Genomic DNA, 14,481 nt, shown 5'->3' on the forward strand with positions numbered 1-14,481 from the left:
CCTCTGCATTTCTAGCGTTTCTACCCATATGAATTCTCAAAGGGTGTACAGATAAACGTAATCTACTAACATATGCTCTAAATGATTTAGGTAAAATATTCAGATATGGTTCATATACTAGAGATGTTTTAAACTGCCTATACATATCCATCATAGAGCTTTCGTTCACATCATTGTACCATTTAAGTTTTAAAGAGTCAACAATTCTACATTTAAATACAAACAAAAATGATTTCATATCAAAAGCATGCGGATTTATGAATACATCTGAAAAACCATAATCATTTAACATCTTTTTAACATTATATACCCAATTTGTGCAACCCTTTTCACAATATCTAACGGCTTCGCTGTATACATATTTTAAAATGATGTTGTCGCTTGACTGCAGCTTAAACCAATATTTCAGTATACGTACATATCTATGTATATAAAGCGGATATCTCCCAAGTTCGCCATACACCGTATTATTACATGTATTAAGTCTAACTTTTAATGGACGTTTTAAGAATTTTAGATGCAGCCTTTCTAATTCTTTTGACTTATAATATCCCCAAACTTCTGCTCCATAATTGATAAAAGAGCCAACAAAGGCATCAATCAATTGACAAAGAGTACTAGGCTTCAAATCATAGTCCTGACATTTACAAAGTAAAACATGCATGGCCTTAAACCCGTTATCAACTAAATATTCTTGATTAAGATTAAACTACCAGTATAATTTAGAACAACTCCTAAATAGTTAAAATCACAAACAACTTCTATTGGCTGGCTATTGTAGGTCCACTTTTCTGCGGTCAGTAATCCACCTTGCTTACGAAAAACCATAATTTTGGTCTTATTTATGTTAACCTGCAATCCCCAATTAATGCAGTAAGTGTACAAATGGTCTAAATGGTTTTGAATTTCTGTTGGATTTTTGTCTATAATAGCCATGTCGTCAGCAAACAAAAGTAATAAAATCATAACATCATCGAAATTTATGCCTACATTAATATCATCTTGGAGATAAAGTCCTCAACAAAGTGAGAAAATAGCTAAGGGGACATTACCTCCCCTTAACGCAATCCTAATGAGTATGAGAAATAACAAGAAAATGAAGAAAATGAATTAACACATGATTTAACATTGTCATACATATCTCTATCAACTCGTTAAAAGTTACCCTGAATTCCCAATTAATATATTTTCAACCAAAGACCGTTTCTATAAATAGAATCAAAACATTTCAACATATCGACAACAATAACATTCAGGCAATTATTTTCAAACATATAGTTCTGAACTAATGACTGAAGTATAAATATTGCATCTACAGTAGAACGTCCTTTTCGAAATCCGAATTGGGCGTCCTAAATAATGGTATATTCATTGCATACATTTTCAACTCTTTTATTTATAACTGAGGTAAACAGTTAAGAAAGACAGCTTACAAGTGTAATACCTCTGTAGTTGTTTACATCTGACTCGGAGCCCTTTTTGTGTAATGGAACAATAATACCGACTGTCCACGCTTGTAATACGCTGTTTAATACGCATTTCTGTTGTGTTCCCACACTAATAAGGACAAGAAGATCTAACGGGGTTATCTAGAGTTTATGTTGACTTCAGATACGACTTCTTCTCTGCTCATATGGCAATAAAAATATAACGATAATTCGAGTATACTTGTTTTCAGGACAGTTTATGCCTTCCTTCATTTCGCCGTCGGTATTTGATTTATTCCTTTTGACACTGTGATTCAATGTCAGTAGTAAACCCTTACACAATTAGTCATTCCTGTAGGGAATTGCATTAGTCAATGATCCCAAAATAAGTCTTTCTTGTAGGGAGAAACAGTAGTCAGTCCTTACCAAATTTTCCATACCTGTAGGGAATCGCAGTAGTCGGTCGTCACTAAATTAGCTATTCGTTATGGGAATAAAATACTTACCAAAGAAGCCTTTCCTGTAGGGTATTGTAGTAGTCAACTCTGACACAATTCCTGTAAGGAAGAGCAGTTATCAGCCCTTACTAAAATAGTCACTCCATGTCCGGCATTGAAGTAGTCAATCCTTACCAAATAAGACATTCATGAAAGGAATTTAAATAGTCAACCCTTACCACATTAGCCATTTCTATAGGTAATTGCAGTAGTAAACCCTTACCAAATTTGCCCTCCGTTAAGGTATATGCAGTAGTCAACCCTTACTTAATTAGTTATTCGGGAAAGTGATAGCAGTAGTCAAACCTTACCGAAAAAGCCTTTCCATTAGAGAATTGCAGTAGTCAACTCTGTCTATATTATACTTTCCTGTAGGGAATTTCATTCAATATCATTTGCTAAAGTTCTACAAAATTTTATTTTGCATGTATGAAGAAATCGCTGATACAATTTTGTTTTTTCATGTTTTTCAGTTACATTAATAAAACTGTATAAAATACCCTTTTATTCATTTTTTGGAATGTGTTTTTCATTCACTGGCAAATAAGCTGATGGCTACGTTATATTTGCAACATATTTAGAGCAATTGATTTCATTTTAAACTGTCCTCACTTATTACAGCATTTGCCTTTCTTCCCAATTCACCTATTGTTTATCCGTTTATGTCATATCATATAGTATTGAAACAAACAATCATATTATGCTCGTCATCAAGTGTTACATCGCATGTATTCAACCAAAGCCATCGTCTTACTGTTATGACTGAGTTGCAGAAAAATGTTGGAGGGCAAAAAGGTTAAATATATTGTTTATTGCCCTATAATCTTAAAAGGTTTAAAATTACAATATAAGTATGCGTTACATTAAAACTTACAACACAGGTCATATAACACCGTTTGTACTTCATCGGAATTTATACTGCATGTGAGTTTCTTGAATCAGTTAAATTCAAATAAACCGTGAGTATCGAATGAATATAATAGCTTCGCGCTATCATTAAATCGGTTCTCGCTTTCTAAAGATGTTAGTTTCAAGCGTTACAATTACTTATCTTTGGTCCATAAATGATCGTTGTTTGACAGGACACTTTCGAACTGTTGCGCGGGAGGCACGCACAAAAAGCAATATTGGCACTACAAATTAAAATTGGTTATTTTCACGGTTTTAATAATATGATGGTCGCTTGAAAGTTGTTAAACCTCTCTTTAAGGAAATACGTAGATTGATGAAAATTATGCAGTACTCAATCTACTACAAACTTCTTACAATTTTTAAAATACATATTTAAAAGAAACAAAATTATAAATTAATATATTCTGACAACAGCTGCTAAATCAAAATTATGCTACTCATTTCCCAATAATCATTTACAATATAATTAAACCCGTAAAACCTAATTCATGACATATTATCTGAAACGTTTGGCAAGTCATTTTTATATGCTGAAGCTCTAAAGATAGACGTGCTGTCTCCTAGATATAAGGCATCATCTAAGAAATTTTGGTGGTTGCATTGCATATCTTTATGAAACGGTGTTTGTCACTGAATTCTACAAACTGAAACCATCAAACCAAATTATATTATAACGTACACCGTGGCCTGAATGTGTTTGTTGCTGTTGACTTTCTTGAATAAAAGGGTTGATAATTTATACAAATTGCTTAACTATCTCATAGACAGAATCCATTCTATTAAGCCTGTTTGGAGCGTTGTTTAAACGGTGCCAGTAAGGGGGGATATATATTTAATTTATTACGCAAAGCTTATGAGACACTGAACTCTATAATGGGAATTTGGTACGTACGAGGACAGGGTTTTCCTTTGATATCACTAGAATTTCACCAAAACTTACACTAAAAATCAGTTGTTTTCAAAGAAGAGGAGTGATCTATGTCGTACCTCATTAACTGTTGCCATACAAAATTAAAATTTAACAACGATCATTTCCGAATTTCGGAAATACAGTTAGGTATATTATGAATGGATTTCATTTTCATTGATGATTGATTTTAAATAATAAAGAGTGGCATCCAGCTTGTATGTATATTTCATTTAACGGGCATTTGTTTTCTCAAAAACTCGCTTCAGTGAAGATTTCTTAGTATGGGATATTTTATTTTCTGTAATTGCACTATAATAAAGTATGTGTAGCGGCAAAATAAATTAGTTATAAAGTATACTTACATTTAACTTATACATTATTTAGTCTCGGCATAATTATATGTATATGCACATGATGTTTTAATAAACGTTTCCAATTAGATCGTTAGTACTTTTTCATTTGTTGGAGAAAAGCATAAATGTCGCAATGCCAAGTATTTACCAGTCTTGCCGTCCATTTGAATACTAAAGAACAGTCCAGTTTAATATTCAGTTTAATAATATTTCAGGATATTGATTATATGTTAATAATTTGTTTGATAACGGATGGTTATGTAATAAGATGTGCTTAATGCAAATTGAATTTGACAATCAACAAATAATTAAGTATTTTATTAATGAATGCAATACAACTGATTGAGAAAGTATCGTATATTAATAAAGTGAAACTACAGTAGTATTATCAGTATATCACTCTTCTAATAATTCTGAGGTTCATTGTTTATTGCCATACAATAAGACATGGAACAAAATCATACGGCAAATAATAAACAGTAATTAACTGTGATTTTTTAATATATTCACGGATGAGTTTAAGCGGCTCAATTGGACTGAAAAATACCTGTTCTCTGCGTTAAACAATACCGAAAGTCCCCATTATAATAAAGAGTTTTCAATATTTATAATTACAGGCTTTTACTAGTTGTTTAAGCCATCATTTGTTATATCCCCCAGGCAATATGAACGCGATTACGATAATATGACGTGAATGACGCGGGCTTGTGTCGCGTTAAAATTTAGACGCAACGTTATGACAAATAATGTAATTTTATATAAAACAGTTTAAGGCCAATATGGCAAAAAAAGCGAAATATACTATTTGTCCAATCAAAATCTTCCATAAATAACATCCTAATCACACACATTTAATAGTGATATGCTAAAAGCGGCCCCATAAGTTCAAAATAAATGCATACATTTTTTATTGCTAATTGCATTTAAAAACGCGAACGACACGGGGTTTACAATAACAAACAGCAGTAAAAGCTGGTCCAACTATGTTTGCATGCAAACCTGACTAAGAACTGATTTCTTCACTCGCTTATGTCTTGCGAATGGTTTAATTGGCAAGTACGGCACAGTAATTATATATAAGGATCAAAGAAGTACAAACTAAAACAGAAAATTTAAATGAAATGACTTTAATTATGTTTTTTGTCGAAAGCTGATTTCTTTTGCTGTTACTCTTAAATCATGACTGACTTGTATTCAAAGAAAATCATGGCGTTGTTTATTGTGGCATCTCATTATTTGACAAAAGAAATGTGGAATTATAATTGCCAATGTCATTTGCATAACGACACATGCTCGCATTGTTCCTTTTCTGCCGTCTTTTACATGTCGGTCATCACTTACTCAATGCACGTGCTAATGAATACGCGCGAGAATTGAAACAAACTCGTCTCTGATTCCGAATCCATATGCATTTATAATAGTTCTTCACCAGTTGCCGTACTGTTACGTAATATCAATATTGATGTTATTTTCAGCGAACTTTTAAAATTATTATCGGATTGACAAACATTGCCCGCTGTCGGACGAAGGCCGTCATCGGATTGTCATCCGTTTGGACTTATCACCCGATCCCGGAATTTCGCGTTTGTTTCTCACATGCCTCATATCACTTTTGATTGCAATTACCTGGTGCAACGTCAATGGAAATAAGATGATTGCCTCAAAATGATTCTTTTTTTGTGTGTGAAAATACTAGTGTTCAACTGACCGACACATAATATGGCAATTTACACGAATCAATAAATAAAACTGTTTTAAAGAATTAGAAAACGGAAATTGGCAAAAGCACATGTATATTATTTCTTATCTGTTTTAAAGTTTTGAGATTTTTAACAAATTGCGTGTTTAACCAAAACTATTGAAAAACCGGAATATAACAAGTTCATTTTATATTGTGCATGGTTGTATATAATAAATATGCTTTATATCCCATTCTGCTATATATTCTTATATTTGCTAACTAGCAGTTTATTGGTAGTTGAAGAAATGTGCATATGAACTATTTTTCATGGATTTCTTACACACGGTTTTAACAATACGATACATTTGCATTATAATAAAACTTGCAATAACGTTCGTGACTATATATCACAACGTATTTTCTTCATCGGGTTTTATAATTGATTTAAAAGTCTTGAATCATTTAAATTGAAATAAACCAAGAGTATCCGATGAATATATTAGCTCCGCTAAACCGGTTCTCGCTTTCTTACGACGTAAAGTTTATAGCGCTAAAATAACCGCTCTTTGATTCATCAACTTTCGTTGCTTGTCAGAAAGCTCACGAAGGTGACACGCACAAATCACCAACATGGCGAGATTTAATATATATTTATAATTATTATAATGTGTAGGCTATTTTGTACTTTCTTATTTAAGTTGTACGTGTTTATATAAAATTATCTCCGTATTCTTGCATAGTGGTGAATTTTTTGTGTAAATTAGTGAAAATAAGTACTGCATTTGTGCCTTTTACATTTACTACAACATGTATTGCCAATAATGCAAAGCTAATCCTTTTAATTAATAACTGATCACAGGGGCTGGGCAATAATACAAGATCACAGGGACTGGGCAAATACGCGAACCGGTGAAACTTTCTGGTTTTGTATAAGAATAATGCAAACCTAATTCTTTTAATTAATAACTAATCACAGGGACTGGGCAATAATACAAGATCACAGGGACTGGGCAAATACGCGAACCGGTGAAACTTTCTGGTTTTGTATAAAAACAAAACATAATCAAAATATATTTATTTTGTGGGTTTTCTAACAATAGCGCAGACTTTTGCTGTTCGAGTTTTGGTTAACGCGTATTTTCTTCAATTTTACAAGATGACAGCGATTACACGGTTTATTGCTTTACCGTACACTACAGTCACTTATTAATATCTTAGTTAGAAGGTGATTTTTCAAGCGGTTCCGTAGTGTAGTGGTTACACGCTCGCTTCGCATGTGAGAGGCCCAAGGTTCGAGCCCCAGTCGAATTAAATTATTTTATATGTGTTCTATGTTAATTTTTTGTTGTGATGTAGACATTTAAGTTTAAATAAATATGCTGTTTTATTGTAACCATTGTTTGTTTTATATTATGCCCATGAAATATATGTGTGAGTGGGTGGGGTGTCGTAAACACATTTAAACTTTGACAGTGTTTTCATATTAATGAGTACTCAACTCCTATCGTAAATGAGCAACGTAAGAATAAGTTCAGAATCATCTCCCCTTGAAGTTGAGAAAAATATGAAATTACGCTTACAAGATGAAGCAGATATTTTTAAAACCTACACAGTTCTGTTCCATTAATGAATTAATTAAAAAAAGGAAACCAATGTAAATAAAATGAACTATGAAATATTTGGGGGTAACAACACAAAATCATAGATAATGGTTATTTGGGGATTATAACACAACATCATAGATAATGGTTATTTGAGGGTTATAACATAAAATCATAGATAATGGTTATACCAGTATCTTTTTCTATTTTGTATAAAATAATCGGCCAATATATTAATATTTACAGTAGAAATAAAAATCATTCCATGTAACTTCATTGAGTGCCTTTTACACAGAAATTCCCGACGCCCTTTGATGCTTTGCATCAATACTCATCTTGTATTGTAATTGATATATAAATAGAGATAGGCCATGTGTTGTTTTCGGTAGATAATTGCGCGAGGGACTCTCTATGATGGACTGATATCACAATCTAAACAAACTGTCGTCATTTCACGCTGAAAACGCTGACAATTATTGACAACGTTTACTGTTAATGTTCAATGTTTTAAAACGTGAAGTATCTTTGTTAAAACACGGATATGTTCATATTAATTACAAAAAGGCATTACATAAAATGTATTGGAGAAGGTTGTACCTTCGATAACAATAGTATGACAAGTGTTGTAAAAATATAACCACTTAAGCAAACTTATTGATATCCTGAACAAGATTTGGTAAGCACCTACATGTTATTTAAATGGAATTGAAACGGCTCAGTTTCTGGAATTCTTCGTTAAATTTCGCAAGTTAACGTGGTCCAAAATCTTACATTAAAGAAATACTTACACATTAGTTTTGTATGCCTGCGAGTGCATTTATTGGTGATGTAGAACATGAGTTGAGTATTTGAAGTTATGTTTATTTTTGATAGGACAATATGTGTTTATGTTTTTTAATCATACTTAATATATTGACATTGCAGATAGCAACATAAATATGGCCTAGTTTGTACAAGTATGCACTCACTTAAACCAGAATAAGTGGGCTTTTTTTTGTATAATACACCATTATTTACATATGTACAATCAAATAGACGCATATTGTATGTACATAATAAGCACTAAGACATACTCTCGAAATGAAAGGGAAATGGTCCAGCCTCGTGTACTATTTGTTTCAATTAAAGAGGGCATACATCTGCCAGGTATTATTAATGCATACACATTATTTTTAGTATACATATACATGTATGTTATTGGTATTGTTGCAAACCATTGTAGGGTGTGTAGGTTTGTTCATATTTGAAGTGTTACTATATGTAAAAAATAAACATATGTATAGGAGATGATAATCATGGATTTAACAAATGTCAGTACACGATGGGACGAAACATAGTAAGAGTTGCGTTTAATACAAAACACACGAAATATGCCTGCTGAAAAATTAATTAATATTTTATTAATCTATTTAAACTTAAAAACTTTTATCATAATTGATATCTCTTGAAAATACAATCAATATTAACTTACATCATAATGTCGACTAATAAATAATCTTAATGAAATTTGTGTGTACTTGATAAGTGAAATGTGGGTATAATCGTATATTTTCCCTGTCGACCGATTTTGCAATCTCTGCTATCATTAAGCGTACAATAAATTCAACTTATATATCTTCGCGTGACTAAAGATTTTACAGTAATAAAGGTACATATAGCAATAAACCATTACACGCATTTGCAGCCAGTGCCGGATTAAGTACGATGAAAGCCCATATGCATTGACATATTTGGGGCCCTCGCCCCAGGCATCTAGTTGACATACTGCCTACAAGAGCACCAGTGCCCAGTCGATTTCACTCGTTTGAAGTAGCCTACCAGTACCCTTGCCCCAGGCATCGAGTCGACATAGTGCCTACAAGAGCACCAGTGCCAAGTCGATTTCACTCGTTTGAAGTAGCCTACCAGTACCCTTGCCCCAGCATCTAGTCGACATAGTGCCTACAAGAGCACCAGTGCCCAGTCGATTTCACTCGTTTGAAGTAGCCTACCAGTACCCTATCCACAGGCATCTAGTTGACATACTGCCTACAAGAGCACCATTGCCCAGTCGATTTCATTCGTTTGAAGTAGCCTACCAGTACCCTTGCCCCAGGCATCTAGTCGACATAGTGCCTACAAGGCCAGTGCTCAGTCGATTTCATTCGTTTGAAGTAGCCTACCAGTACCCTTGCCCCAGGCATCTAGTTGACATACTGCCTACAAGAGCACCATTGCCCAGTCGATTTCATTCGTTTGAAGTAGCCTACCAGTACCCTTGCCCCAGGCATCTAGTCGACATAGTGCCTACAAGGCCAGTGCCCAGTCGATTTCATTCGTTTGAAGTAGCCTACCAGTACCCTTGCCCCAGGCATCTAGTCGACATAGTTCCTACAAGAGCACCAGTACCCAGTCGATTTCACTCGTTTGAAGTAGCCTACCAGTACCCTTGCCCCAGCATCTAGTCGACATAGTGCCTACAATACCACCAGTGCCCAGTCGATTTCACTCGTTTGAAGTAGCCTACCAGTACCCTTGCCCCAGCATCTAGTCGACATAGTGCCTACAATACCACCAGTGCCCAGTCGATTTCACTCGTTTGAAGTAACCTACCAGTACCCTTGCCACAGGCATCTAGTCGACATAGTGCCTACAGTACCACCAGTGCCCAGTCGATTTCACTCGTTTGAAGTAGCCTACCAGTACCCTTGCCACAGGCATCTAGTCGACATAGTGCCTACAAGGCCAGTGCCCAGTCGATTTCACTCGTTTGAAGTAGCCTACCAGTACCCTTGCCCCAGGCATCTAGTCGACAGAGTGCCTACAAGAGCACCAGTGTCCTGTCGATTTCACTCGTTTGAAGTAGCCTACCAGTACCCTTGCCCCAGGCATCTAGTCGACATTGTGCCTACAATACCACCAGTGCCCAGTCGATTTCACTCGTTTGAAGTAGCCTACCAGTACCCTTGCCCCAGCATCTAGTCGACATAGTGCCTACAATACCACCAGTGCCCAGTCGATTTCACTCGTTTGAAGTAGCCTACCAGTACCCTTGCCCCAGCATCTAGTCGACATAGTGCCTACAATACCACCAGTGCCCAGTCGATTTCACTCGTTTGAAGTAACCTACCAGTACCCTTGCCACAGGCATCTAGTCGACATAGTGCCTACAATACCACCAGTGCCCAGTCGATTTCACTCGTTTGAAGTAGCCTACCAGTACCCTTGCCACAGGCATCTAGTCGTCATAGTGCCTACAAGGCCAGTGCCCAGTCGATTTCACTCGTTTGAAGTAGCCTACCGGTACCCTTGCCCCAGGCATCTAGTCGACATAGTGCCTACAAGAGCACCAGTGCCCATTCGATTTCACTCGTTTGAAGTAGCCTACCAGTACCCTTGCCCCAGTCATCTAGTCGACATAGTGCCTACAAGAGCACCAGTGTCCATTCGATTTCACTCGTTTGAAGTAACCTACCAGTACCCTTGCCCCAGGCATCTAGTCGACATAGTTCCTACAAGGGCACCATTGTACCCAGTCGATTTCACTCGTTTGAAGTAGCCTACCAGTACCCTTGCCCCAGGCATCTAGTCGACATAGTGCCTACAAGAGCACCATTGCCCAGTCGATTTCACTCGTTTGAAGTAGCCTACCAGTACCCTTGCCCCAGGCATCTAGTCGACATAGTGCCTACAAGAGCACCAGTGTACCTGTCGATTTCACTCGTTTGAAGTAGCCTACCAGTACCAAGGCTGGCAAGACAAAGTGTAACCACGTCTTTTTATAAGTATAACATGTCATTATAATATAGTTATTACATTATAAGTATTAAATAACAAATGTGACAAATTAATAAATGTAGTCTGTATATTTACGTATGCATCTATTTATTCAGAAAGAAAAATATGAAACTTCAATTACGATACACGAAAGGTACTTAGCGTTAGGTCCGTTCAATACTTTAGCTATGAGTCAAACGTTTACAATCACCATCCACTTTTTAGGTAACGACTGATGAGTAACGTACCTTCACACAGTCAAATGTCTTTATTTCACTGTAGTGAAGTCATTAAAAATATCATGAAGGCCGATATTCGGCTTGACGTCGTTTTCACTGACCATAAAGGCAATCGTATAAAATCGTTCTTGTGTCATTAAAGAATAATGGCTGCTTTTTCAAAAAATGTAGTTTGGAAAAGGTGCGTTCGCCGGTTGCATTCGTGATTATTAAGCATCTGTGAGTTCGTAGCGCAGTCAAAATAATCGGAAATGTAGACTGAATCATGTTGTCGAATGGAGCCCCTAAAGGCGCGGGCCTATGCCTAATGGGTACTCCGTGACTGACTGCAGCATAACGATGTTTTTATCGATAGACACTGCCTGCGTCTCCTGAAATACACGGAGGTATATGGTACGGTTTTCTTGCACAATTACGGTTCCTGGTCGTTTAAGGCAAGTATTTGTTCTGTTAAGAAAAAGTAAAACTCTTTAAATTAATGGTTTGCTGTTTCCATGTCAATTGAAATAAAATAAGAATAATCCATATTAATTCTTTAGGCCAATAGTGTTCCGACTACAGCATTTATCATTACTGTTCGCACAGGCTAATCAGGTACGACACTTGCCGTTTTTATGATATAATTCGTTTAAAGAAAGCCTATTCTTAGCAAAAATCAAGTTAAGGCGGAAAGTGTCGTACCTGATTAGCCTGTGCGGGCTGCACAGGCTAATCTGGGACGACATTTAACGCACATGCACTAGACCCCCTATTTACAGAGCACGGTCAATATGTATAATCAGAATCAGATCATCATAAACAGCCTCGCTGAGCTCTGCAGACAATAATCGCTGACATAACCATATTTGTACAATCTCAACGGCGATGGGTAATTGAGATTTCACCTTAATGGGACTGTGACCGAAGCACTCAAAACTTTGCCTGACGTAACTCAGCAAACATCCGTGCAAATGTTCAATGGGAATCGACAAAACTTCATAATGGCAAATATTACAGATAATCAAATCTAATGGAGAGTTGTGTACATTTGTATAAGCCGGGGATTTATAAACCGGACATCTACAGGTACTTTTATTATATTAACCGCACCCTGTGTACAATGGCGCTACAATGAAGACGCAACGTTAAGAAATTACAATTATGATAATTTATGTAAATGTTTGTCTAAGGCCCGCAGAATAGCTCTTTAAGCGACATATGCGATTAATAATCTAATACGTGAATAATTTACAACGCAATTAATCACATTAAATGTTATACTCTAAACATACTCTAAATGTGGCAGTAGGAAGACGGGCTGAACGAATTAATTTGCATGACGAATTTAGAAACATTAACGACCGTTTTCTTTATCCTGATATTTTGTTTAAATGGTATAAAGTTCTTGCTTTGGCAGTCATAAATTTACAAGAGAAAAGATTTAATATACGTTTCACTTCAATAATATATCAGAATGTCACTACATGTGAAATGCGACAATTTTGTTGCAATAAACATTGCAAATAAATGGACATAGTATGTCCACTTCTCAAAAGATTAAACTTTTAGTTGCTACTTAATCAATCCAATAAAAAGCCAAAGACTTAAAGAATCCAGAATATTCAACCTTTTCGTTAGCCGTAAAAATTGTAGATCCGGTAGTTGTGACAAAAGTCGTGGTCCCCCTACAAAACCCTTCCGTGAAATGCAGTTGCTGATATTAATGAACATGAATTTGAGGATATAACAGTTCTGGGAAATTAGAAAAATTCTCACTAGCATTTTACATTTTTTTACAGGGCTGAACAATATGCTTATGATTTTTGGTCAGCTATGTAACACTGTCAAACCGACAAGACAAAATTGCAGCTTGTTGTTCTGTGCTTAAGCCGGTCACTGCTGCTGGGCTGTTTGTTGTTCATCAGGGGATACGAAAACTTAAAAGAAAATCAGAGAAGTAAGTGAGTCTTGTACCGCATTTGCTGTGAGATCGAAACCTAGGTGTCACCCCTGTGTCTTCATAAACACTATCACCATGTTTTTCTTTGAGGTCTTCTCGCGTCTGAAATATTATTTTTTTTGATCATCTTGAGTCGCGCTGTGGATAAACTGGGCTAAATCCATGTGTGTAAAGTGTCATCCCAGATTAGCTTGTACCGTCCGCACATGCTAATCAGGTACGACACTTTCCGCATAAACTGGCTTTTATCTAAGAAGGGAGATCTTTACACGAAAAAAAAAACAATTCAAGCGGAAAGTGTCGTTCCTGATTAACCTTTGTGGATTGCAAAGACTAATCTTGGACGCCATTTGTACATGTTTAAAGCCCCGTTTCACAGAGTACAGCATATTGGTTCATATGTCATCAATGTCAGTTTGTACTGTGCCGCTTTGCAAATACATGTTATCCCACTGTATAAAAATAAGGGCGATACTGGAGCTCCAGAAAATTATCGCCCAATTACTGTTTTAAGTTGTGTAAGTAAACTTCTCACAGCTATTTTAAATGACAGACTTGGTAAATTTCTTGAAGATAATGAAGTACTCTCTGAAAACCAGGCTGGCTTTAGAAAAAAATTCTACAACTGATCACATCTTCACCTTAAATTCAATAGTAGAAATACTAAGGCACTACAAAAACAAAATCTGTGTATGTTCCATAGACTTTTAAAAAGCTTTTGATTCTGTTTGGCGTGTGGGTTTATGGACAAAAATTATTAATTACCACATAAATGGTAAATTTCTCAGGTAAATAAGGAATATTTGCTCTAATATAAAATCCTGTGTCTCGGTTAGAACTCAAAACTCCCCAATTTTCTCATGTAACTCTAATGGAACTCAAAACTCCCCATTTTTCTCATGTAACTGCGGCGTGTGTCAGGGAGAAAATTTATCGCCCGTTCTCTTTTCCCTTTTCCTAAATGATCTTGGGAATTCTTTAGAATCTAAAGGCCACCATGGTATAGAACTTACAAATCCAGAAAACAATATTGCTACTTTTCTCAAAATAATTGTATTATTATATGCAGACGACACAGTCTTAATTGCTGAAAATGCCCAAACACTACAAAACTGTCTGAATTACTTTGCTGATTACTGTTAAACATGGAATTTAAATATAAATAA

The 14,481-nt window shown here is 35.7% G+C and overlaps 1 protein-coding gene across 1 annotated transcript in view; it reads left to right on the top strand.

The window, feature by feature from the left end:
• LOC127857234 (uncharacterized) overlaps positions 1-14,481 on the top strand; it is an 83,021-nt gene that overhangs the window by 39,400 nt on the left and 29,140 nt on the right. The window contains exons 2-4 of the mRNA XM_052393650.1: positions 9,279-9,803; positions 9,880-10,320; positions 10,828-11,083. Of these exons, the coding sequence (XP_052249610.1) occupies positions 9,279-9,803; positions 9,880-10,320; positions 10,828-11,083 (1,222 nt within the window). The remainder of the gene's footprint in view (positions 1-9,278; positions 9,804-9,879; positions 10,321-10,827; positions 11,084-14,481) is intronic.

The sequence above is a fragment of the Dreissena polymorpha genome, chromosome 14, assembly GCF_020536995.1.
Source record: "Dreissena polymorpha isolate Duluth1 chromosome 14, UMN_Dpol_1.0, whole genome shotgun sequence".
Classification (NCBI taxonomy): domain Eukaryota; kingdom Metazoa; phylum Mollusca; class Bivalvia; order Myida; family Dreissenidae; genus Dreissena; species Dreissena polymorpha.